Source organism: Doryrhamphus excisus, linkage group LG12 (assembly GCF_037039965.1).
Source record: "Doryrhamphus excisus strain RoL-2023G ecotype Guam linkage group LG12, RoL_Dexc_Guam_v1.1, whole genome shotgun sequence".
NCBI lineage: Eukaryota > Metazoa > Chordata > Actinopteri > Syngnathiformes > Syngnathidae > Doryrhamphus > Doryrhamphus excisus.
This window is the reverse complement of record NC_136368.1, coordinates 4,114,830-4,141,368: the sequence shown is the minus strand read 5'-3', so window position 1 is coordinate 4,141,368 and position 26,539 is coordinate 4,114,830. Positions and strand designations below refer to the sequence as shown.

The 26,539-nt window shown below is 39.1% G+C and overlaps 1 protein-coding gene across 1 annotated transcript in view; it reads right to left on the bottom strand.

Moving 5' to 3' along the window:
• The window catches only part of agps (alkylglycerone phosphate synthase), a 28,481-nt gene extending 5,885 nt beyond the window's left edge, over nucleotides 1-22,596 (bottom strand). Inside the window, exons 1-17 of the mRNA XM_058082818.2 lie at nucleotides 22,348-22,596; nucleotides 19,688-19,777; nucleotides 18,521-18,611; nucleotides 18,319-18,439; nucleotides 18,161-18,235; nucleotides 16,149-16,220; nucleotides 15,864-15,943; nucleotides 14,541-14,621; nucleotides 13,694-13,819; nucleotides 13,477-13,585; nucleotides 10,196-10,323; nucleotides 8,779-8,830; nucleotides 7,562-7,638; nucleotides 7,362-7,474; nucleotides 4,563-4,632; nucleotides 4,009-4,070; nucleotides 2,211-2,300 (exon numbers count right to left, since the gene is read on the bottom strand). Of these exons, the coding sequence (XP_057938801.2) occupies nucleotides 2,211-2,300; nucleotides 4,009-4,070; nucleotides 4,563-4,632; nucleotides 7,362-7,474; nucleotides 7,562-7,638; nucleotides 8,779-8,830; nucleotides 10,196-10,323; nucleotides 13,477-13,585; nucleotides 13,694-13,819; nucleotides 14,541-14,621; nucleotides 15,864-15,943; nucleotides 16,149-16,220; nucleotides 18,161-18,235; nucleotides 18,319-18,439; nucleotides 18,521-18,611; nucleotides 19,688-19,777; nucleotides 22,348-22,520 (1,610 nt within the window). The 5' untranslated portion in view covers nucleotides 22,521-22,596. The remainder of the gene's footprint in view (nucleotides 1-2,210; nucleotides 2,301-4,008; nucleotides 4,071-4,562; nucleotides 4,633-7,361; nucleotides 7,475-7,561; nucleotides 7,639-8,778; nucleotides 8,831-10,195; nucleotides 10,324-13,476; nucleotides 13,586-13,693; nucleotides 13,820-14,540; nucleotides 14,622-15,863; nucleotides 15,944-16,148; nucleotides 16,221-18,160; nucleotides 18,236-18,318; nucleotides 18,440-18,520; nucleotides 18,612-19,687; nucleotides 19,778-22,347) is intronic.
• Between the last annotated feature and the right edge of the window lie 3,943 nt (nucleotides 22,597-26,539).

Genomic DNA, 26,539 nt, shown 5'->3' with positions numbered 1-26,539 from the left:
ATATATATATATATATATATATATATATATATATATATACATATACACACACACCCACATATACATACATGCACACACACAACACCTCATTACTACACATGTCTGAAAAGGGAAAAGGAGCAGGAAGAAGCAAAGCTCATTAAATCCTACCCCTTCTTTGATATTTGATCTTATTTACAATATATTACACACAACTTTGCTGATTAATTTGGGCAATAAAATATAAATGTCAAAAGAAGAAATATCAAATAAAATGTTTATAAAATTTATACATTTCATAATGGATTTTTTTTGTAAATGTTCATAACTAAATACAACTAAATACACGTCTTGTTTTTTACCCTCATAAACAGTTAGTTATCACATTTTAGTTATTACATTTTAGCATATTATTCCATCATATCAATTAGCATGAACTATATGAATGTAAATATATATATATATATATATATTATTACACTATAATGTAAGTTATAACCAAAAAAAGGAGCCCAAAACAATTGTAAATCTATGCACCTAACCATCACCTGATCACCTGATTCCCCCTGGCCACTATATGTGCAAATGAGGGAATTTAGCAAAAGAATCCTGCATTTTTATCCCACTAAGCCAAATCCAAACATCAGTCAGGCAAAACATGCTCACACGCTTGTCCTGACACGTCACCCGACAATTTACTGAGAAATGTCTCATGTTCCAAAAACAGACTCAAACAAACGACCACTTGTAAATAATTTTTGTTTTTAAAAATCATCATAAAGAGTAAAGATAACCCCTCCAGCTCTCAAGTCTCAGCCCCGGTCTCGTGGCCTCGCTCCCTGCCGAGGCCCTTGTTCATTTGACATGGCCCATCACCTGGCACGCTGGCTGCTCCAGAGGTTAAATGGACAAATCAATCATGTGACAGACCGTGGCCGGGAAATGAATAGCTGTGGCATAATCAGGCTGAGGCCTAATCTGTCCACAAGCATAGAGCAGCAGCCTGCTTGCCGTCTGCTCGTCAGACTCTGGCCAACGTGCACGGCCTTTGTGGAGGGAAGAGCCGGTCCTCTAATAATACTTCGTTGAAAGTCGCATTTTGACATTTCTTTATCCAGTTTTGCTGTAATGCATGTTAAGAATGTGTCTGCTATAAGAAAAGCTCATATCTAGATATGCCTTTTCAGTGACTTTTATTGTTGTGTGAACGCAACTTTGAATGTTAAAAGTGAATAGATGGACCATCAAGCTGTTCCTTTAAATAAAAGTAATTACATATAAGTATCTGAACTGCTACGTAACAATAACAGTAATCACTCGTTTATCAGGGTTCATTGGCTCCAGACTCTACCGTGATAAGTGAATTTCCACTAAATAGGATTCCTTATTTATAAATGGAATATTTTTGTAGTTTGACGATACAAAACCGGTTTACAACCTTCTAAATATGATTTTTAACATTATTAGAGCCCTCTGGACATGATCGAACATCCCTACAGTCACCTGTCCAGTCCTACTAAATATAGTAGACCAGGCTTGAAGGCCATTTATGCCCTGAGGATGTTTTTTTTTTTTAATTATTTATTAAAAAAAAAACAACAACAGCAAACATGGAAAAAAGAGCAGTAATTTTGCAGGAATAAATACTAAATATTTTGAGAGATTTATAATACTGGCAACCCTCCTCTCGCTCGAAATCAGCTGGGATAGGTTCCACCATATGCCTAGTCAGGCTAAGTGGCATAGAAAATATGATATGATATGAAGTATGTAGTACAACCAAGTAAGAACTAACAAAAAGAATAAAGTTGCATTTTTTGGAAAATGAGGTTGGTTAAAAATGTACATAAAACATTATGAAAATCAAACTCATAAAATTATGGGGCAAAATGTACAAGTACATTTCTATGATTAGAAAGTTATGTTATTAGCATGTTAGGGAGTATTGCGCTTGTTGTGAGATCATTCAAACCTGCAATAAAATCCTGTTGTTCTGGCGATCAGGTCAGGTGCTTGTGTGTTTCACCCAACATTACAGTAACATTACTGACACCTAGTGGCCAGTGTAGAATACTACATATTATCACCGCATCTTAGAATGTGTCCTCTTATTTATGTTTATTTATGTCATTTGTGCTGAAATGCTGAAATGACGCAAACAATACATCACTACGTATATTTATTTCTTTGTATACTAATGTTGGTGAGTCATTACAAAGTCTAAATGTTACCTGCAAGTGGAAAATGGAGGAAACTGGACTCCTTTGTCTTTACACTCCCTGATGATGCGAGCCTTTACGTTGCGGCAAATATCCAAAACCCTGCATGTGAGAGAAAAAAATAATAATGTGAGACTTGGCGCTTGATGGAAATGTAAATATCTGTGTTGGACATTTATTGCATTAGGAAAACTTCTGTGTACAGATATGATAAAAAGAAGAAGCCCAAGAAAAAGAAAGCGGAGAAGATTGCATGAGCCGTTCCCATCGGTGCGAAAACGGCCGCCAGCCCTGGGCATGTGCAGCCATGTGGAGGATGGCGAGGAGGCGGGGTAATGAGCCAAACTCATGTGTTCGCCTCGGTCGCTTGCTCTCTCCGTTTCTCCCGTCAGGCATGTTGCGCAACACGGGAGCGCCGCATGCTCCTGTTGTCCAGCAGCCAATGACAGGGAGGAGAGCACACTACAGTTGGGTGAGACTTGAACCAGGGGCTCATGTTCCGTAGGGCAGGAGTTTGCATCAATATCATGCATGACGTCACACAAGACATTACCGTACGCCTCCATTGCTTACTTTTTCCGGATCGAAGGTGGAGGATGAAGACATGAACATGCAAAATTTCTTTTATTAGAAAATGAATGAATGAATGTAAACAATTCTGAATCTATTTCCTAACGATTATCGATTCCGATGCTTTTTCGAGCTTTCGACTTCTACTTCAGCAACATTGACATGACACAGACATCATTTATTGTTTGACATCCTTTATTGCGATTCGAAATAATCTTTGTAAATATTCTTCTGATATTATATTCCCATAATATTCTAACTACTTCCTTGCCTCATTTCCCAAAATATGTTAGTTTCTCATAATAAAAAAAATTCACCTCTAAAATTACATTATTTTTCCTCATAATAGTAAGAATTTATTCTTGGAAAAAATGTGACTTTTTTCTCTTAATATTTTGACTCTAGTCTCATAAAATGACAGCATTTCTTCTGTTTATTGTTTGAAATATTTCAACTTTCTTCTTGTATATTTTCTACTCGTAATTATGACTTATCATAATATTTTGACTTTATTAGTCATTCATTCATTTTCTACCACTTATCCTCACAAGGGTAGCGGTGGTGCTGGAGCCTATCCCAGCTGTCTTCAGGCGAGAGGTGGGTACACCCTGGACTGGTGGCCAGCCAATCACAGGGCATATATAGACAAACAACCATTCACACTCACATTCATACCTATGGACAATTTGGAGTCGCCAATTAACCTAGCATGTTTTTGGAATGTGGGAGGAAACCGGAGTACCCGGAGAAAACCCACACATGCACGAGGAGAACATGCAAACTCCACACAGAGATGGCCGAGGGTGGAATTGAACTCAGGTCTCCTAGCTGTGAGGTCTACGCGCCAACCACTTGACCGCTGTGCAGCCCTGACTTTATTATAACATAATTTTTTTCCGCAACCAAATTTTACAACAATTGTTGTTTTGTTTTTCCATTTTACAAGAAAAGCATCTTTAATATTTAAACTTTGTTACTAAAATGATAGTTTTCCTCATAATTTTACACAGTTATTCTGCTTTGAAATACAAGAGAGACTGATAATATCTATTAATGTATTTGTGCTGTACAGACTGAACTTCAAAATGAAACCAGAAAAAAATTTGTGTACCCCAGAGTGTACCCCGCCTCTCGCCCGAAGACAGCTGGGATAGTCTCCAGCACCCCCGCGACCTTTGCGAGGATAAGCAGTAGAAACAAAGAGTAGTGATGTGTGATGCAGAAAATAAATAGTATTTACCTGTCCCAGGGTACCGAGGTCTCAAAGGACTCCCCGATCACATAGTAGTCCATTCCCAAGTCCTTTAAAAAAAAAAAGAATACATCAACATACTTTCATACATAACATTTTACTGTATTTTAAAAGGAGATTCCTGAACTTGCTGTTACGTTTGTGTTTTGATGTCCTAATGACAACATTGAGGGCAAGTACAAGAGGTGGGTATCTGTGCTGATGCAAACTGGGATGTTGGAGGAAGTCTGCGCTCAATTAAGTGTCAAACTAGTTGATAAATAGTTGGGACTTATTTAGACACATAGAAACTACATGAATGGATTCACTTGTGTCCGGACAAAAAGGGAAAAACATCTCAATTCTCTGAAAGAAGAGATACACTCCAGGGTGGTAAAAACCCTGACAATAAGATTGACCACATCAAATCGAGAGCCTTAGAGGTCACATTCTGCAAGCTTCTAGGGTTCCTCGCTACACTATCTGCTGTCAGAGGCCCGGTCCACCTGCCCGTCATCTCAGCCTGCAAAAAAAAAAAAAAAAAAAAAAGCGCAATGACCCACCCGGAGGTAAGCGATGACAAAGGTCAACATGTAGCCCCTCTGCCCATTGTCCTCTCCGGCTGCCAGGCCTCTGGAAAAAGATAACAGGGTTAATATTCAACAGTGTCTTCTTTGAGCTTTGCAAGCCGCTTTCACACACAGCTGCCCGCCAGCCTGTCAATCCAACAATGTACGGATCAATGGAGCGGCGTCGTGTGCCTCGCCGCAGGTCAGCTACGCATCCATCACCTGCAGAGTGTAATCAAATTTTCATCTCGCACCCAAACTAATCAGGCCAAGCTCATTAGAAAATCACTATATCGACTCATCCTGTTTCCCAACACCACAAGCAAATATCCCTCACTTATCCATCACTGGCACTTGGTGTGATGGCCGATTGTCCTTTAGGCCAAATAATGTCATCAGGCTGAAGATACCATGCTCCTAACTGCTGCTTTTTGACAGGTCAGCCCTTCAGCTGAGCCAAGAATCCAACTGTCATAAACAATCAATATACTGTATTCCACAGGTCAATGACATAAAATACAGTGAAACCTCAGTTAGCGTCATTAATCTGTTCCACAAAGATTCTAACCCAATCAGTTTTTCCCCATTAGAAATAATGCAAATCAAATTAATCTGTTCCAGACAACCAAAATTGTCCACACACATAATGTGGCAGCGAGATCTACTCAGATCTACCACTTCCTGTTTTGCATTATTCCGTGCATTCAGTAGAGACTTGTGGGGTAACCGTGTTACTAAGCAAACAACAAGTCTTCAAGGTCCTGAAGCAGCAAAACAACCCCTGACCATTACACTACCACCACCATATTTTACTGTTGCCATTATATTTTTTGCTATGATATTTTTCTGAAATGTGGCGCTAGTTTTATGGTAGATATTATGGGACACGCACTTTACAAAATGCTCAACTTTTGTCTCCAAAGACCACAAGAGTATTTTCCCACAGGTCTTGATGGTCATCATTTCTGCATTGACCATTTTTCTTCAGCCGTGGTTTTGGTCTTGGAACTTTTTGCCCTGTGTCTTTCTTACTGGCCTTAACTGAGGCAAGCCTGCAATTCTTTGGATGTTGTTGTGGGGTATTTTGTGACCTATTGGATGATGTGTTGGGGGCATTTTGGTTGGGCGGCCGATCCCGGGAAGATTCCCCACTGTTCTGTGTTTTGGCCATTTGTGGATAATTGCTCTTACTGTGGGTGGCTGGAGTCCCACAGCTTTAGAAATGGCTTTATAACCTTTTTACAGACTGATAGATCTTAATTATTTTCTTTCTGGAGGCGTGGGGCCAATCACTTTTTTACACAGGGCCATTTTAGTTGAATGAACATAGCATTCTGAATCTCAAACACTCAAGTGTAATTTGTTGCATTTCTTACTGTTGCATTGGCAAAACATACATTCTGCTTCCGTCGTGTGGTGACATGACTGTAAGTGAAGGTTTTAAATTGGCCCAACATCATCTATGGAGCATCCCAGTGAGCCTGATGGGTAACTGATTCCCCCCCAAAGACCTCATTGATCAGCACCCACAAAGGCGGGCCTGGCAGGAGGACATCCACAGGTGATCCATCACCGTAAACTAAGACAAACAACTGAGAGGAACAGCAAGCCAAAAACTTTCTTTTTGTCGTTATTCATAATGTCTGGTTAAGTATGGTGTTGTTGGGTCTGATGTGTGAAGAATTTTAGGGCCAAACTGCAAAAGAAAAGGACTGATTGTGACAGCTTTTTTAGTTCCTTCCTTGCCTCTGCTCCGGTTTTCCATGCCCTTATTTTATAACTACTTCCTTTCTTGTTCCCTTCCGTTTTCTCTATCCAGGCTCCTTTCACGCACCTGTCTCTAATTTCCCACTCCTTATTTAGTTCAGGTGTGTGCTCTTTTGTTTGTGGCTTCATTGTCTTTGGTTTGGCTGTTGTGTTATCCTGCTGCTGCCATTTTTGCATTAAACTCAACCTTTTATCTGCACTTTTGGTCCTGCTCTCTGCGTCCTGGGGGTCGCATCGCAAAGCCCTCAACTCAAGCCCGAACGTGACAGACTTCAGATCAACATTTGCAATAAAAGTATTGTGATTATTACATTAGATGCCGTTCCAAAACCATCCCCGTTCTCTCTTCAATTGCCATTCTTCAGTCACCACCCAATCCAGGTTTAATCCCTAAATATAAATATGTATATGAATGTGAAAGACTAATGTAATGGATGGATGAGCTACCGTGCGTTGTGGGATATCTAACAGTGTGGGATATCTAACAGTGGTACATTTATTTTATTTTCATTATCATGGACACATACATTATTAAGATTTTTTTAAACTAATTTTACTAAGGTTTTTTTTTTTAACTTACTATTTAAAGTAAATGAGATGCAGCAAATTTATGTGGGAGTCCACAGTAATCTCACAGAATAGGGATTAGTGTAAAGTAATAATCCATGAATTCAATAGTACTACTACTATTAATATTTTTATTATTAGTCTATATTATTAATTAGATGCCGCTTCTGAATTTTTTAAAGAAAAAAAAAAGTTACTTTTTAAAATTATTATTTTATTTTCTCCCCTCAAACTCACTGGAATCTCATTTTGCAGTTTCTGTGGAAAAAAATATTTTAAAAGAAAAAAAATGTTTAAACCTTTAAAAAATATATATTATTAAATAAAAACAAATGTTACTTTTTCCTGAAAATTTGCAGGTCCATGAATGCCGAATCAATGCACCCAGCATATTATTTTTACTTTTTTTGTCCCTGTGGGGATACAAGTGATAGGGACAAGCAACAAGGCAGTACTGACCCAAATTTGGCGGCGATGTCATAAACTTGCTTCTCGTGCTGGAGGACCTTCTCTCGATCTCCCTCAAACAGCAGGGTGGCCACGCACAAGCGGTTCTGGTCGAAGCCTTTGAACTTAGGATTTAAGAGGCGGGGTCATTTTTCACGGCCAACAGTTCTAAGGGCGCCGCTGACACAGTGTGCTTCCGCTCTCGGGTTTACCTTGGTGATGTACAGTTTCTTCAGGCCGTCCAGAAAGGAGGTGAAAAGTGACGACACCTGAGGCTTGAGGGCGTGACCTGTGAACACACCAGTTAAGAGTTAGCCATAAAGATTTGGTTTCACACGCTAGTCACATTCTTATGCTCGCACTGTCCGGACATTACCAAAGGCAGGCGAGTCAAGAGTTATTTGGGCTCTTAAACAAAAGGACGACAAATTTGAACACATTTGAATGCGTTTACAACAAGCCGATGGCTGCCGGCAACGGCGTCAATAAATCAGAGTCTTTCTGAAGGGAAGTGGGGCTGATGCAGCGATATCCGTCTTCCTCACGCGCACTTTTTTGATTTATTCCTGATCGGACGTACCAAAAGTGCCTGTGGACAGGCAGGAATGAGGGCCAATGGGACGGCTATCAATCAACAGCGGGGGAAGTCACGGGTGATGTCACAGAGACTTAACAGTTCATTTATTTCTCCCCGTGTATGCGGCTGTCTCTTCATCACCTTAGTGTCCTAATTGTGTCCACTTCCAGCTTTGACTGCATGTCTTTTCCACTGGTTCTTCTACCATCTTCACACTGCTCATTTAATAATTGCACGCCACACTGCGTATTGCTCCTCCTCCCTTTTGCACATAAAAGCTCAGTGACCGTGACAACAGTCTCATTTTTCATCCACACTACTAAAATTGCACATGTAATCCCAATCTGCGGAGGACTTGTGAACGCATCAATTGTTCGTACTCAATAGCCGACATGATCAAAAGTATGAAATACGCCACTAATAAGCCAGAGAACGTATCATGGAGCCATGAGTTTTAGTTATTAGTGAAAAACCTGGTCGCTTCATCTTCTTTCCTTAATGCTCAGAACTGCCTTCTTGGTGAAAAGCGGAAATGTAGGAGAGATAATGAGATCCCTGGAGGCTCAAGGGAGTTTTACTGAGATCTCTGGTGATGCCAGATGCATTTGGTGAGACCTTAAGGAGCAGCGTCATAAAACTTCAATGGAACTACTACTTCATTTAGGCAGGGAACAATTTTTCATCTGGTTTTAGCTCTTTGGCTGTGCGGCCAACATTCAAGTGGAATAAAAAATAAAACCTATGCTGGTCATGGATGACAGCAAATGAAAGAAATATTATAATTAGGTAGCTGGTTCAAATCAAAAGGGGGAGAAAAAAAAAAAAAAAAGAGTAGAAATGAACAAAACTTACCAAATTTAAATTGCTCATTATCCATAAGTCGGATAGATGCAGGAGCACATCTCTAAAAAAATAAAAAGAAAACAAAAAAACAATGATAAAAATTAAAATCAATGTAAAGTTGACTTTTTTTTAATGCTTATTATGATGTTGAAATTGTACTTAAAAATAATAATAAATCAATTGGACCTCACAATTCAATGAACCCATCATTTCAATCCCAAAAAGAAACATAGCGGTCTTTATGTTTTTATGATTTATCAATCATATTATATTAAAAGGGACTGTATGCAGCCGCCCCTCCGGATACCTAGAGGGCGCCAACAGTCAAAAACACTGCAAGCATTACATCCCACCTCTTCCTCCTCCGAGGTAAAACACGCACACGCTCACTGGTTATGTTTGTTGTCAGCTAATGATAGCAATTTGGCAAAGTTTAGCTACTAACATCAGCTATCATTGAATGCGTTGCCAATAACAACATCTATTTTTTTTATATAATCTGTTTTTTTAATCACTAATTGGTATTGTTTGGTTGAAAAAATAAACAATAATGTAATATAATGTGATATATTGTTCATACATACATATAAACACACTTCCATGAAATCAAACATGGAGGCCAAACACACCCACAACTGAGCCTCATTATGACTGGTTTTAAAGACTGGATCAGACTTGAGTGTGTTTTTCCACTTTAGTTTAGAGTGTGATTGTAATAAATCTAATAAATTTCACTTCCATTTATAATTTTCATGCGATTTTGTTGTCAGCATAAAAGTATTTGATAAGAATATTTCATTCATTCAGATGTAGGCTGTGTTATTTTAGTGTTCCCTTTATTTTTTTGAGCAGTATATAATATTTCATAATATTATATATACATATATATATAATATAGGTGCTGACGAATGAATGATGATATAAGATGATCTGTGAACAGAAGTATTTATGTGGCAGCATTGGAATTTTGAAAGTTATGGATACATAAGTTTCACTTTCGGTTTGCCTCATGCATCCAAGATGCGTTCAAGGACCGCCAAAGTGCGACATTGGCGAAAAAAAGCATCATCAGTGAAGCATAAAAACATAAACATGCAGAAATTTTACATTACCATGTATTTATAAGTTATTACACACCCCAGGTGAATGAGATGTGTTTTTCAGTGTAAAACATTGCCTACTTTCAGAGAAAAACTAAACATTTTTTGAACAAATATCTGCAAATGCGTGGGGATCCACTTTAATTCTGCTATTTTATTTTCATCGCATTCTTTTTCAATACGGTCCTAACAGTCCTTTGTATGTTTTTAAAGAACTGACTGGATTATGACACCACTTTTTTACGGTTAAATCCCAAGTAATGTGATGAAGGGAAATGTGTACACCTTCTATTTTCTATCCACATGTAGAACAGTTTCATAGTTACCTGTTTGGCAACTTCTCGAAGACATGCAACTCCCTGCTCAAAGTTAGGGAACACCACAGAGCCGTACTTCTGATACTCCGGCATGGGCCGAATCTTCATTGTGACCTCAGTGACCACGCCCAGTGTTCCTGTGGAAAATCACAGTGAGACATGAGGAGAGGGAGGGGAAAAATAAGTATGTTAAGGCCAGTCATTTATATGATTTCAGTGCTCTCGGAGCTGTGTTTTAAAGGGTTCTGGTAAATGTCTTGAGGGTCCTTCTGGTGACCTTCGTCTCACATTTCACCAAGGGGATCTGGTTTTCTACTGGGGGCAGCTAAGATTTATCAGCATGGAGCATGAGGAAATAAAGCAAGGCTGTATCAAAGGCAGACAGGCCCTGAGCAGCAGCATGTGTACAGATACAACTCAACCTCTGACCGACCTTATGGCCTCCAAAACTCTTCATTAGCTGCTGCTGCCAGGGAAGGAGCCCCGGTGCGTGTTTGAATACTTCAGGGTGGGAAATACAGATAATAGTTTCAAAAACAGATGCACCGTCAGACCAATCAGCATTTCAGAAATTGAATTTCTTGCTGGCCGGAAACAAGCCACTACCAATATTTTATGTATTATACATACACAGTGGAATCTCGGTTTTCAATAAAAATTACTGGTAAAAATATGTATCGGTTGGCCAAACAGTGAGTGCCCAAACAAACATCCAGGCGTTGGCCACTCGAGTCTCTGCGAAGAACGGATAGTGGTTCTTTTAGAACCACAAAAAACGCTTCTTTTAATATTATTTGGAAAAATACTTGTATTTATATTAAAATATTATTATTACTTTAATTATATTGCATGTATTATATAATGTTTAATATTGTATATTAAAATAATGTATATTAATTTTGTTTAAATGTACATATATTAAGTTAAAAAAAATCAGAAAAAATAAAAATTAAAAAGAATGGTCAATTTTGACAGAAAATTCAAATTTTCAGTTGTCACATCTAATTTAAAATTATTGTTTTTATTATTTATTAATAATATTGTTATTATTATTAGAATTACACAATAGTTGTACAGTCAATTTGCACACTTCTTTCAGTGTAGGTTTGTTGGTAAAACAATCCAAAGGGAAAATTATAATAATGTTTTATGACATCATGAATAGAACATCACAGTTAGAGGTGGCCCTCTGAGGATAACCAGAAATTGCATATGGTCGACAGTGAAAAATAGTTTGACTGCCACTACTATAGACTTTACGTGTCCATAGAATGCACACAGAACAACTCTGTCTCTAAGAAACACAGTGCTGTGCACTAATGAGGCGTTCAGGTGCATTATGCAAGTGTTATTCTTAAAGAAAACATTTGATTTTTTTTTGCATTCATTTGATTTTCATTACTTGATTCAGTTTTCAAGTTTAGATTTTTGTCCGGCGACTTAATGCCAAAAAACAAAGTTATATTGTATATCTGTACATATGAAGGCGTATTAGTGCTGGCGCGTGTAAACTGATACCGAGCAGCGACTCCCTGATGTGGCTTCAAGGTGTTGTTTTGCGACTTTGAGCAAACGCCACTGTGCCCACACTTTACACACATCAAGGCTCAAGTCAATCTCATCTAAATCCTCTCGGTGTCTACTCTGCCAAACAGCAGATATTTTTGGGCAAATGTTCCGTTGCTAGTAGCAACTGTTGCTGTCACAGTTGAACTGTGTACTGTCACCAAACAAAACAACAAAAAAAAGATCATAGCGGTATGAATATGAATGGTAGGGCACTTTTTGCAATGCATGTTTTTAGTGGTAAAACTCTCCTTCTGTGGAGCCACTCCAGGCGTAATGGCAGCTCTCTTAGAAATGTAAAATGTTTCATCACTGATAATGGTCTCAGCAGCTGATCACATGCTGTGTCTTAATACAGACAGGGAACATAGGGGTCTCTTGTTAGAAGGCATCTTTGGCCTGTAATGAAGCCTAGAATGGGACACTGCATGGCACAGGCTGCTCCCCAGTGGCCCAGCAGAAAGCGTGCAGCTAAATTACAAAAGACCCTCAAGCCCCTCCCACGTGAAACAAGGAGGGAGGGTCTTTGGATACTGAGGGAGGTGAGAGAGTGAAAGACGGAGGAGGTGCTTGAGCATCTTTATGATTATTAGCAGGGTTGTCAGCTCTTATTGTATTAAAAATGTACCAAAATAATGTCATAGCGAGACCCATAGAATGAGATGAGTCTACATTCGAACTTAACTGGCAACAAAAATTGCAAAACATTTTGGGTGAAACGCATAAGTACTAGTTTTGATTTAGGTGCACATAATCATAACTTACATTGAAAAAATACCTTTTAAGCAACCCAAGAATACTAATACTATTCTAAAGATCAAGGGTGTTCAAAGTGTGACCTGCAGCTGTTTACAAGAATAAAGTCAAAATATTAAAATAAAAAAAAGTTGTGATGGAATGAGAAATGGTTGTGATTTTATGAAAATAAAGCATAAGGCTGTTAAATAAATATTAATAAATACATTCTGAATACATAAATATTAACAAAAGACGTTATATGTTAAGAGTTGTAATATTATCAAAAACTAACAAACATTTTTTAAACTAGGTTGCGGACAAACATAATCTTATGAGAATCAAGTAAAAATATGGCAATAACGTCAAATGACATGAGGAAATAGACAGCTGTAATTTTACAAGAATAAAGGAAAACTATTAAGTTAAAATTTCCTTCTAATGGAAAAAAATCCATACTTTGACAAGAATAATCTTGTAATATTATGAAGTAAAATAACATCTTTAGTAGCATAGAGTTGGAATAACAACGAAAAGTAAAATTTTAGTAGTAGTTTTGATAAATTAGGTGGGAGAAAGCTATAGTATTATTTTATTATTATAAGTAATATTACAAGACGACTATTTTAGAAGAAAAAGTAAATATTTGGAAAATTAAAAAAAAGAAGTTTATACTAATAACATGCTTTTACTGAGAAAGCTGAGATGCTTTCTTGAAATGTACGTAACATCTTCGCTTCGTTACTTGTGCTGCTTTCATTTTTCACTATGTGGCCCTCGCTGGTAGGTTTGGACACCCCGGCTATAGATGGTGTAAATAGTGGTGAACGGGCTCTATCAGGGACAGGGAGGACAAATCTACTGACTCCTCCCCCTTTAGTTGAAGTGTGAGCATGAGAACTGTCCTCATGTTGCGGTGTTATCGTACAGACACGACCCTGCAAAGCAGCACACATGCACAAACCCCCGATACAGAAACACATGCAGACCTTCCGATCCCATGATAAAGTGGTGAACGTCCGGCCCCGTGGACATGCGCGGGCCCTGGCAGCTCTTCTCAATCACCCCGCATGGAGTCACCATCTTAATGTGTACCACCTAGGACACAACAGTGGAGGAAAAAGCAAAGCAATTTGTTGCTTTTAGACAGAAATATACACTAATTAGAACCAAACCTTTACACTTTACAAACACGCGGCCACGCACCAGGTCTTCAATGTTGCCATAGATGTTCTTCTTCATGCCTGATGCTCTGGTTGCTACCCAGCCCCCCACAGAGCTGAACTCCATGGAGTCCGGCTCATGGCCTGTGCAGTAGCCGCTTTCATTAAGCTGCCAAACACAGAAACACTCAACAGTTTTTAATAAAAATTATGACCCAACATCACCAGCTATTTCAGTGCTGCTGTCATTGTTATTGTGCACGGCCAACACTACGCTTCTATGCATTTTTCCCCTTAACTATTAATAATCATATCGGTCCTGAAAAACCTGTATCAGTCCATGTCTACTACAAATATATTACTATTATTTATACAGTATATACAAATAATAATCACATAATATCATAATTTCTTAATATTGTATTATTATTATTCATAATAATGACACATCCTCATTGTTATAGCATTATGTGTTGCATCATTTAGATTCAATATAATTAAATATTGGTCCTTGCCTTGTTACATCATGTGTTAAATATGACATTGCTGTCTGTTGGAAGAGGCCTGACAGTAAAGGTTCAATATTAAGATTCTTTGTATAAACTTTTTTAAACTCTGAATTCATGTAACAGAATATAACATTTCAAATGTGTGACCTGATATAGATATTGTTAGATAGATAGATATTATTAGATATTGATTTTGCTAAAAAAAAAGTTTTATTCAATACATTTTTCCGCTTAAAATAAAAATAGGGAGAAAAAAAACAGTTCATATGCAAAGTATTCTGTTCTATACATTTAGTGTCTAAAAGAAGCTTTGGTAATAAAGCAACAACCCGGCTTATAGAAGCTGTGAAGAACACTCCAAGTGACAAACTCAACACTCACCTGACGCTCCAAATCCTGGCCAATGATGCCAGCTTCCACGTGGGCGGTCAGATTTTTCTCGTCAATCCATAGGATGCGGTTCTGCATGAAAACAAAACAAACAACTTGGGTGAATCCTTTTACACTCACGCTGCAAATAGTACAGTACTGCAGGCTTGGTTCTGCCACGCCCTTCCTGGCGTCTGCCAGATGAATGCGCTCAGCGAGGCCGCAGGAAGGCCACAACAGTCGGCGGCTCCCCAAGGTTAAACTCAATTTAATATCTAATTTCAAATATATGCCTCTTATTTGGACCGCTAAGCACTGGGCCTCGCCTTACCTGCAGGGGGTCAACGTGCCTCCCTGTGCCATCAATTACACTGCAGAGGTAATAAAGTTTATGTTGCTGCTGTGCTGCTGCTTTCACATGCCGGAGCCACCTCACCTCTGCCCTCTAGACTTCTGTGCAACAATCCGCTGGTGGGGCAGCGGCCTATTTATCATCCTCACTCAGTTCAAAGAACAAGACTACTGGATATTTCTGCCGTTATAGTACCCTTTTTTTTTTTTTTTTTTTTTTAGCAATTTTTGTAAGTACAAACGATCAACTACTGGATATTTCTGCCGTTATAGTACCCTTTTTTTTTTTTTTTAGCAATTTTTGTAGGTACAAACGTATAGAAACACTGAGCGCAATCCTGCTAAATCTTAGTATGCCAACATTAGCATAGTAGCATTTTTCATTATACTAACAGCCGCAGACACTTTGCACTACACTATCATGCAAGGTTTTGCATGCTAACATTAGCATTGCCCACATGCTAACATTAGCGTAGTAACATTTTAGCCATTTTCATAAGTAGAAACTTAAACAGTGCTATCATGTTCAGTATTAGCATGCTAATATGCTCATGTTAGCACTACCGTATCAACATTAGCATAGTGGCATTTTTTTTGACATTTTCATAACTATAACATACGCAGACACTCAGCACTACCATGTTAGGTGTTGCAAGCTAACATTAGCATGTTGGCATTGTTATCATGCAAACAGTTATTGAGTCAAATGACTGGCCATGGGGCCAAATAAAGTTGTGAGTGGCACCAAATGGATGAAGAAGATGAGAATTCTAGGATGTGCGAGAAGTCTGCGTGAACAATAAGTTTAATTCATTTGTTATTTAGAATTATTCAATTTTGTTTCTGCACATAAAACTGTAATTAGTCACAAAAAAAATTTATGTATTACTTGTATTATTACTTAATGTATTGCTTGTTTCTTCATACACCTTTTTTATTTTGACATACAGCTCTTTTTGTCAACTGTTTTGGTTGTTTACATACCATCTGTGACGTATCCAGAGAGACAATACAGCGAGATTCCTCTTGGGGGCACTCAAGAGCACTGGAAACGCTTGTCCCACCTGGACAAAAAAAGGATATATATTTAAATAAAATCTAATCTTAATGAATTTAGATTTACATTGTAATGGTTTGCAGTAAAATATAAAAAATGACAAAGTAATCCAATGACTTGACAATAAGGGAATACATAGCAAAGACATTTAAAAGTAAACAGGTACTTTCATATAATTAATATAATATTGTTGCCTCTTTAATATAACTCACCTCCATATGGTATTAAACAAACGTTGTGTTTACACGCCAGTTCCACAATTTTTACGACATCGTCGTGGCAGTCTGCAAAAAACAAAACATCATTTTCAAAAACGGAGGGTTGTTTTACGCTTTAAACTCTTCTATTGCAGCCATGAATAAAGTATTAAAGAGTAGTAAAGAGTGAAAGTAAACACATCCTAAAACAAATGAAATATGACAGGTGATAAATAGTGTGTTTGTACTGGCAGAGCTGTCAGAGAGGCAAAAGGCAGGAAAACAGGGTGTGTTTCCATTTGCTTGAGGCTTTTCCCAGGTGGGGTTCAGCCGTATGAAGTGTTGCTCTCTGTGGTGAGATGATGCGAATCAATACAAATGCATTTCACCCAATCAGAGCCCACGTCGGGTCACAGTAAGTAGTGGGGGGGGCGGACAGGGAGTAACACAAAGCTTCAAGGATGCACTTAGCCCGGCTCAAGTGCTTTTAGCAGCCGCGAGTATATTCTGCTGACTAATTATACACACTGCTCATCCCAAGGATCACAGTTCAACAAAAACAAACCCCCGCATAACAGCTGGGCTTGGAGACCTGCTGGGGGACGTAAAATCTAATGGAATTGAGTAAGCGCTGCTGGTCGTAAATGACTGCTGTGATCGAGGATAGTAATAACTAACGTAAGGAACAAGCGAATTTGGGTAATTTGGCGACACATTCTAAAAATAGAATTTAAAAAGGAAAATCAAATTTAAAAAAACAATGAAAAAAATCAGCAGTAATTTTGCAACACTAAAATCCAAATATTACAAATAACAAGTTGCAATCTCATACTTTTACAAGAATAACCTAGTAATATGAGGGAAAATGGCATTTTAATAAGTGCAAAAATTAAAGAAAAAATATATTTTAAAAAGTTGTAATATTAAAAGAAACAAACAAAAAAAAGTTGTAATTGTTGGACAATTTGGTTGGTGAAAAGTTATGAGAATAAGCTCAAAATATTAATGGGAAAAGATGTATGATATTAAAATAAAAAAAACATGAATAGAGTTGAAATTTTACAAGAAAATATAGAAGAGAAAAAAGTCGTATTCCAATGGAAACTTTTACAAGAGCTCCTAAAATTACAAGGAAAAGTGTTTAAATATTACAGAATAACGTTGGAATTAAAAAAAAAAAATAGGTTGGGGAAAACATCATTATATTATGGGAATAAAGTCAAAACGTGATGGAAATAAAGTCATCATACTACCAAAAGAAAATGTCAAGTTTAAATACTTAAATGACTACAGAAAAAGTGGGGAAAAATAAACTAATGTGCTTTTTCATCTCCAGTATATTGCAAAGCTGAGAACAGTATGAACAGGATGAAAATGTGCGAGAGCCAGAACCAAATTTAACATTCCTGCCATCCACTGTCACACTTTGCAAGACCGTGTAACATTAATGAGTTACATAAACCCCCGGGGAGAAAAAAAAAAGGCTAACTGGGTTGACAGTTGATGGTTTAACATAAAGGGCGTACTCACTTTTATTGCCAACGGTTTAGACATTAATGGCTGAGTGTTGACTTATTTTGATGTTATCCAAGCTGTACATTGACTACTTTACATCGCATTAACATGTCATTTATTTTGTATTATTTATTTAGGAGTTGTACTTTGTGGAAATTCACTTATCACGGTTGGGTCTGGAACCAATTAATTGCAATAAAAGATGGATTAGTGTAGTCACTTTTATAACATAATGTAAAACCACTCAGAGATTTTACAGTATGTGCATATTCTTTGAGCCACAGTATCCTGCACTCATATCAAACCCAAATCTTCTACACAGGCCGACACTGGGTGTCAACTATCCTCCTTCTGACACTTCTTGTTAAGCCTCCACTCACGTATTAATATGAGGATTTGAGCAAAGATTGATCCTCCAAATAACATAAGCTGTTGAGTGAATCAGCCATAAAGCGTAAGAGAAATGAAGCAGTGCAGTAAAAGCGCAGGCGTGATGCAGCTTCTGAACTCACTGGGCCACACCACCACGTCTGGAACGCGACCAAATCTGCCTTCTCGCAGGGCGAAGATCTCATGTAAGCAATGTCCTGGAAACACATCAGAGGAGAGAAGATCAACTCAGCCAAAACGTTGGCAGAGTGGCGTTGTCTAGTTTCCTCTTGAGTCTCACCGTGGCTGCGGAACACCCGGTCTTCTGCATCGTGTGAGAAGGCAATATCGGCGGACTTCAGATCATCCACAAAGGCCTTGTTAAGGATGGGAGCTTGGATGGCGTTGCTGTTTAGAATGGGCTGAGACAAAACAAAGTGTCGATTTAGTCGGCCGGGTGTGATTCACAGAGAATAGGATGAGAATGAATGAAGTGCGCTCACTGTTGCTGGAGTTTTGTGCTGCAGACTGGCTCCAAACGTGCTTTCAAACCAGTCTTTCAGACCGGGGATGATCAAACCACTTAATCTGTATCTGGATTGGGATTAAAGAATAGAATAGAATACATTTTTTGGTGTGTTGAGATGATGTAGAACTGCGTGAGATTGCACAAGAGTGGTTGAACAACATCCCGTGTTGCTTCCATTATCACTTCCTTCTACTACTTCCTTGCTTCTAATCTACACAGCTTACGCGAAACATTCACTTCTTCTTCTTCACATGCAACTTTCACACCAGCACAAATACTACAATGCTTGCAGTGCAAATAACATGTTAAAATGTAATAAAATAAAATAACATGTAATAAAATGTTAAATATGAGCACCAACTCGGCCATTGTGCATTTCTACAAGACATCAAACTACAAATAAAAATTTTCATTTAATGTCTCTCTCAGTCAAATGGAGAACTCTTATCTCATTTGTTCTCGTACTAGATTAAAATCAACTGGTCTCAACTGGGACCCACATTTCCCTATGGTCATTCAGTGGTGACCCATGTTTGTACATACCAATGTATTTTTATCGCTTTCAAAACATATGCGTGTCATCTTTTTAAACAAAACTACACTTTAATTTCATGTGCAAAATGTATTTCAGAGCACAATATTAAGAGGAGGAATCTTTTTTTCAAGGGGAGCCCAGAATTCCTGGCTGCACCCCTGGACCCACCAGTTGAGAAACACTGCACTCGATAAAGGAAAAGTGCAAAAGACATCACGGGGCTTCCACAAGCAGTCACATTAGGTCAAATCTGCCACTTCCATCCATCCAGGAACATCTCAATCATTTCCAAAGGGTTTGCCCAACTCTTTCGTTAATGTGCAACCCCGGCTGAGGCAAGCAGGCGAAACTGGTTGGTGGCGTTGTAGCAGTTACAAATACCAGCCACTAGATGGCAGCAGTGCGGCGCGAGTGTGTGTGTTCAAGCCGGAAGCCCTGTTCACTGATGGGGAATCAGTCAGTGATGAGCAAATGATTCATTCATAATTCCAGAAGAAGATAACGTTGGAATGTTTATGAAAGATCAACAAATGAGTGATTGAGACACTACTTATGTTATCTGTTCTTGGGCACAAAAATGATGTCATGTGATACACCGTCGCTTACCTTTTACCAGTAAATTCTGCTTGACCTTTCTTATTGAAGAGGAACCTGGAATCACTGTATCCCCAACCGTTCCATTTCATAATATCCTGCCTGAAACACAAATAAAACCATTAAATGTATGACAACAGGAGGTTTTTTTAACATGATTTGTTCTCTTTTCATTGATATCTGATTTTAGTTAGCCATTCACGACTTTCCATCCCATTCAAATTGTTTGGCACGCTCGCAATACAACAGGGAGCAGACAGCCACACCTCCTACTGTATCCGGAGATACAGTATTCAATAACAAAGTTATGTGCAGCCCCTAAAGGGTATGAGGATTTCAATTGCACCACAATCTCTGCAAAAATATCCCTCCAAAGATGCATGAAACCTACGTACTAGGGGTGTGCAGCCCGTATTTGTATTTGTTGAGGTTGGGACTCCAAATTGTCCATATTTATGAATGTGAGTGTGAATGGTTGTTTGTCTATATGTGCCCTGTGATTGGCTGGCGACCAGTCCAGGCCAAAGACACCCCTCGTGAGCGTCGGGAGGAAAAGTGGTAGAAAATAAATGAATGAATACATTGACCAATGTTTTTCATAAATCCACCAATAACCAGACAGGAAAAAAATAACCCTAAACCTAAAAAGTAACACTGAGGTGTAGACGTCACAATTAAGCAGCGGTAAAAGATGGCTGCATTCAAACAAATACGGTGCTATTAAAAAAAAAAAAGCCACAGAAAATCAGACTTTTAACAGCAACTGAACCACTAAAGTGTTTACCTTGTAAGGACCTGTGCAATACTCTCCACTTTAATGGCTTGCTGCATTGACTAAATAATACAATACCAGAAGTCCTTTTCATTTTTCTTCTTCCTGTGTTTTTAAGTTTGACGATGGTATCATTCTGTGACCTTCGATAACGCACATTTACCTGAAGAAAACACACTCACATTGAAAGCAGTACAACTACATCAACACATTCTGATTTTACTATCAACACATTACACCATCATTTGTCCTTTAAGTTATTAACACTTATTAGCTTATTTTTACACTTGCATGACAGTTGAGAAGGTGAAAATGTTACTTAAAAATGTCTGTAAAGTACAAAAAGGAATGGATTATTTGTAGTTCCTATAGGGAATTGTTCAACCGTGTTTCAACTGTTTGTATACAAACAACATTAACATTAAGCCAAAGAAAACATGTCAAGCAATATAGCCAAAACAATAAGAGATACTGGCTATAGCGCATTCCTAAGACAACTGTATAGACTATAAACTAGAACTATTAGACAAAAACACACACTTGACTGCATTCACGTGTCATTTTGGGGTGTTTTACCCCCACAGTCATTAAGAGTGGAATTTGTCAGGCAAATACTACAGAGGTCACTGACCACATGACCGCCAAATGATGATGTACTGCATACTTCCAAGCAACTTCTAAGGATTTCTATGTCTCAGAAGCAGATTTGCACATCTGCTTTTACGTGAGACAGCTCAACCAGCAATGCAACTTCATCAAACTATGTATGTAGACAAGATAGGCAAAGGTGAGGACCCCCCCCCCCCCAAAAAATAAATAAATAAATATATTCTGCACCGTTTGATAGACAATGAGGGTTTCAGTTTTGTTTTTATTTCCCAACATTGTTACTTTTGAGTATGAACATTTTCGTCTTCTAAACATACTTTTAATCAAACAGGACATGCCACCTCATTAACAATATCAGTGCAGAAAAAGAATGAAAACTGAATTTCCATTATAAAATATTGCATATATTTACAACAAAGTTGTTTAAAGTAAGCATAATTCAAAAGTAATCATGCATAATAAGATAGTGTATTATTTTGAGCAATAATATAGGCCAAGGTGTTATATGGAGCAGAAGATAATCCGGTGACTTTCACGGGGCGAAATTCTTGCAACTGGGCTGCTCATTGACACTCAACTGCAGCTGTTAAATCTGATAAAACGTCAGATGACGTCTCTTTAGCTGCCAGTACTTCCTTGAACGCAACCCAGCTGCCAATAGGTTGAAAGTCAGACCACCATGACTCTCAGCCAATCAGAATAACCGAAGAAACCCAAGTTGTATTTAGTGACTCTTCTCTTTGTTGGAAAACGTTCAACTATAGTGCCAAAAGTAGAAATCAGACAGGAATCGTCGAAATAACATTCGGGCTGAGTCAAAAAACACACTGGGGAGTCTGTTGGTATAAACTGTGCACGTATTAGCTCGAAACAACTCACAGAGTCCGTTCAATACAAACGCTCGTACGGTATGTAGCGAATTTTCACCACCCACTTGCTATCCTCACACATTAGACAAGTCTCCATTGTTCATTGTGTTGTCTGTTTTGTTCTTAAACCCAAGCGAACACAGAAAAGTGCAATGCAACAACAGCTATACTGTTTATCGGGGATGAATGAACTGAAGGGACTGAGAAGCCGCACCCACTTATTACAGAACTACAGCTAGCAATCTCACCCAAACCGTTTTTCATGTCTCCATCTTGGAATAGCGGTAAATATAAACACTTAATGTTATTACTGATCTCTGTTGTATGCTGCTGTCATGCAACGTTTTGACGTAACGTAAATGAGATCTACAGATGCTGAAGATCCCCCCCTCAACCTCCGTTCCATCAGAGCCTTTATGTACCTCCTCCTCGGCATCGTCTTCTCCTCCCGGGAGACGTCAGCTTTGCATTCGGCGGCGACAATGGCGGAACCGCCGTCCAAAGGTGCTTGTAAGTGGCCAGCAATTATCCTCAATCTCTGCTGTGCAATTCGTTGCCTGTCGGAGCCGCTGCTGTTACCGCCGTTGGACGCCATGCTGCTTCCGTGTTTGTGACGGGAGGGAGCGGAACTGTCATAGGTCAGAGGAGGGAAAGTGTGCGGCGTTCACTTCCATCGGAAAATGCACCATCTTATCGCATGACGCCTTTTATCCTTTTGGAAAGGGTTACTTTCTAATACTAATTCTAATAATCTATCAGAAAGTATCGTTTCATATACATGTTGTAATATGTACATGGTAATAGAAGAGAGCAAATTACATGTTATGGTTCATGTAAAAAAACGACTGTGATTAACCTTCTCTCTGTTCAGTTTTTACATGGGTGCTGTTTTTACTACATTTGGAGGAGCACTTGAAGCGACCGCCATACATTTTTTCCCCCAGAATGCTTTGCTACACATGACTGGTTACATATGCTTCATGACTGCAAAGACTGTAGACTTTACAGTTGATTTTCATCAGAAGGCAACATTGTTCTTTATATTTGATAAAAAAAAAAAGGTTAGCATGCAAATAAACTTTGACAGTTTAAAAGATAGACTGTGGGATTTTTAGTAAAATGTTGGCTATTGGTAAATATTTTATTTGGCTAAAAGACAGGGGGAAATATATTTTGTTAAAACATTTGAACATCATTTGATTTGCATTAATTGTGTTTATATTTGATTTAATTGTATAATTGATCGTTTTCAGTGCAAGGACATAAACTGGTTATGCTACCTTGCAGCTTAGGCATGCATTAAGAAACTGGTCAATATTTAAGACTTCACCACACAGTTAACGGAACATGTTCTGTTGTGAACTCTGTTATCTCCATGCCCTTGTTTGGTGGCCACATGTTTTTTTTTTTAAACCTCAAATTAACCTGAACCAACATGAGTTGACTGTTTACTTTTCTACCTCACCTCCACTGAGTCACTAGACCAGCATGACTACTGTTTCCATATGGCACACTGCAGCAGCTCCACAGTAATGATTTAAACGCGTAGGAACGAGCAGCAAACACAGGATTCTAACTCAGTCATTTCTGAACAGGAAAGGCATATGGACACATCGAGGAGCTTTATTTCATAAAAAACAAACATTGTAGCAAATATCCAGATGTTTGTGGATGTATTTCCCGTATGGCCAAAAGACTTAGCTTCCAAAACAAAGTTCTGTAATGCACTGACTGCGAGCAGTGAGAGTCTGAGTGTATCACAGAACTTTATTTGGAAAGCCACACTGCCACCTCATAGGTTTGTCTTCATCCAGCAGAGCGACATGGGGCTCCTTCGACCTGCAGCAAAGCACAAGAACCAGCGTATATATATATATATATATCATTGTTGAAACTTTCAAGCTTAAAATGTATTTCCATCAACTTTTAGTAGCAATGAAAGTGCAGAATTCTCCATATGGATTGGGCCTCCAGGAAGGTTTGAAGCATGGCAGTTCCTCCAGACCATCAAAGCAGGTACAGCAGGCCAGATGGAGTCCTTTGCACATCTGTGCATTAGTTATAATAGCATGACCATATGTTTGGTTATAAAGATATTTATTCTAAATGATGGCTTATATGGCTTAGTTCAGTTTAGTCCTGCTACCTGTTGAGCCTTGAGGATTCAACAGGCCTTGCAGGGGAACCAAAAATAAAGTACACAAAGTGCAAAGCAGCCATTTGGAACACTTGCCACCCCAGCAACATTCACTTGACAGCAACTTTTCCAGTGCAGGAATGTCTCAATCATATGTTGTGCATTATAGGATAGAGTTAAAGTGGCTAAATAAGTAGCCATACTGTACCTGCGAGGTAGACATAAGCGGTCAGCTGCAGGAGCCAAGCAGTCTGCTTGTAAAAATGCACAAAGTCTACCCCCAAAAAAGTGAGGACGTAGCAGGCCACGGTGAGATCACCCACGCCACAGGACCGTCTTCTTTGCTTGCAGTTGATGTGCTGACGTGCAAGCGCTCCCAAGTCGTGAGGTGGGTTTCAGTCGCCTTTTTACCTTTTCTTCTCCTTGCCAGTCCTGCGTGCAGTTGACTAAATGCAGCTGGAAGAATGTCGACGTGGAGCTGCCAAACGTGAACGCGTGTTCATGAGCGCGCTTCACAGGAGAGAGAGAGAGAGAGAGAGGGAGAGAGAGCGAGAAAGAGAGCATGCAGGGCTGGGGGGGAGAAAGAGGCTTTTTTTGTGTCATTTCACGCCAGTGGACTGCACTTTACTGTGAGCTTCTTTGCACGTAGGTGACAGAGGCAGCCCTTTTAGCCTTTTTTTTGTCAAACTGCTTTAATTGCATCCCCTAAGCTGTTTTAGGATACTCAACTTTGAAGAGCTGTATCAACAATTGTGCCATTGCAAAGAAAGCAATGCTTTAAAATGACACTGACATGGTTACTCAATTTTGTGGTTTTTACTTACATGACAATCACCAGGGCGGCTTGAGCTCCCCTATAAATGTCCTAACCCCCCTAGAGCTACATTTTTATTTGTGTAACAAAAAAAATAGTTAAGCATGCACTTAAAGATACTTTTATGCAACTTGCTCCAAATTCCAGCATATCTTGCTAATAGTGGTTTAAAAACACAGATGCCAAAAGTGCAGTCCAGGGGCCATTTGCGGCCCTTGGCTGTTTTTTATTGGCCTGCAGCACATTGTGAAAATACAATTAAACTATAAAACAAAAAAAAACACAACAGTAAAAATGGAAGAGGGTAACGTCACAATATTAAGAGAAAAATAGCATCAAGTTGAAAAATTAAAGGTGGCATGGCGGTCCAGTGGTTAGAATGCAGACCTCACAGCTAGGAGACCAGGGTTCAATTCCACCCTCGGCCATCTCTGTGTGGAGTTTGAGTGTTCTCCCCGTGCATGCGTGGGTTTTCTCCGGGTACTCCGGTTTCCTCCCACATTCCAAAAACATGCTAGGTTAATTGGCGACTCCAAATTGTCCATAGGTATGAATGTGAGTGTGAATGGTTGTTTGTTTATATGTGCCCTGTGATTGGCTGGCGACCAGTCCAGGGTGTACCCCGCCTTTCGCCCGCGACCCTCGTGAGGAAAAAGCAGTAGAAAATGAATGAATGAATGAAAAATTAAAGGGCTGCATGGAAGCCGAGCGGTTAGCGCGCAGGCCTCACAGATTGGAGACCTGAATTCAATTCCACCCTCTCTGTGTGGAGTTTGCATGTTCTCCCCGTACATACGTGGGTTTTCTTCCTCCCACATTCCAAAAACATGCTAGGTTAATTGGAGACTCCAAATTGTCCATAGGTATGAATGTGAGTGTGAATGGTTGTTTGTCTATATGTGCCCTGTGATTGGCTGGCCACCAGTCCAGGGTGTACCCCGTCTCTCGCCTGAAGACAGCTGGGATAGGCTCCAGTTCTCCTAGCGACCCTCGTGAGGATAAGCGGTAGAAAATGAATGAATGAATGAATGAAGGCATACTATGAGAAAGAAACAAACAAAACAAAGAATAAAGTTAATATTTGGTTGGGAAAAAGTTTATTTTACATTCATTCATTTTCTACCGCTTTCTCCTCACGAGGGTCGCGGGGGGTGCTGGAGCCTATCCCAGCTGTCTTCGGGCGAGAGGTGGGGTACACCCTGGACTGGTCGCCAGCCAATAACAGGGAACATATAGACAAACAACCATTCACACTCACATTCATACCTACGGACAATTTGAAGTAGCCAATTAACCTAGCATGTTTTTGGAATGTGGGAGGAAACCGGAGTACCCGGAGAAAACCCACGCATGCACGGGGAGAACATGCAAACTCCACACAGAGATGGCAGAGGGTGGGAATTGAACCCTGGTCTCTTAGCTGTGAGGTCTGCGCGCTAACTACTAGACCGCCGTGCCACCGTTTATTTCACAATAAAGTCAAAATATCATGACAAACTCATCATAAAAAAATCATAATATGAGAAATAAAGAAAACAAAGAATAAAGTTGCAATTTTTGTTATGATCTGTTGTGCCGCTTTGCTGCCGCACACCTCTGAGTAGCAGGGGAGGAGCTACCTGACCACACCTGCAGCCAATTATATCTCCAGACTACTTATAAA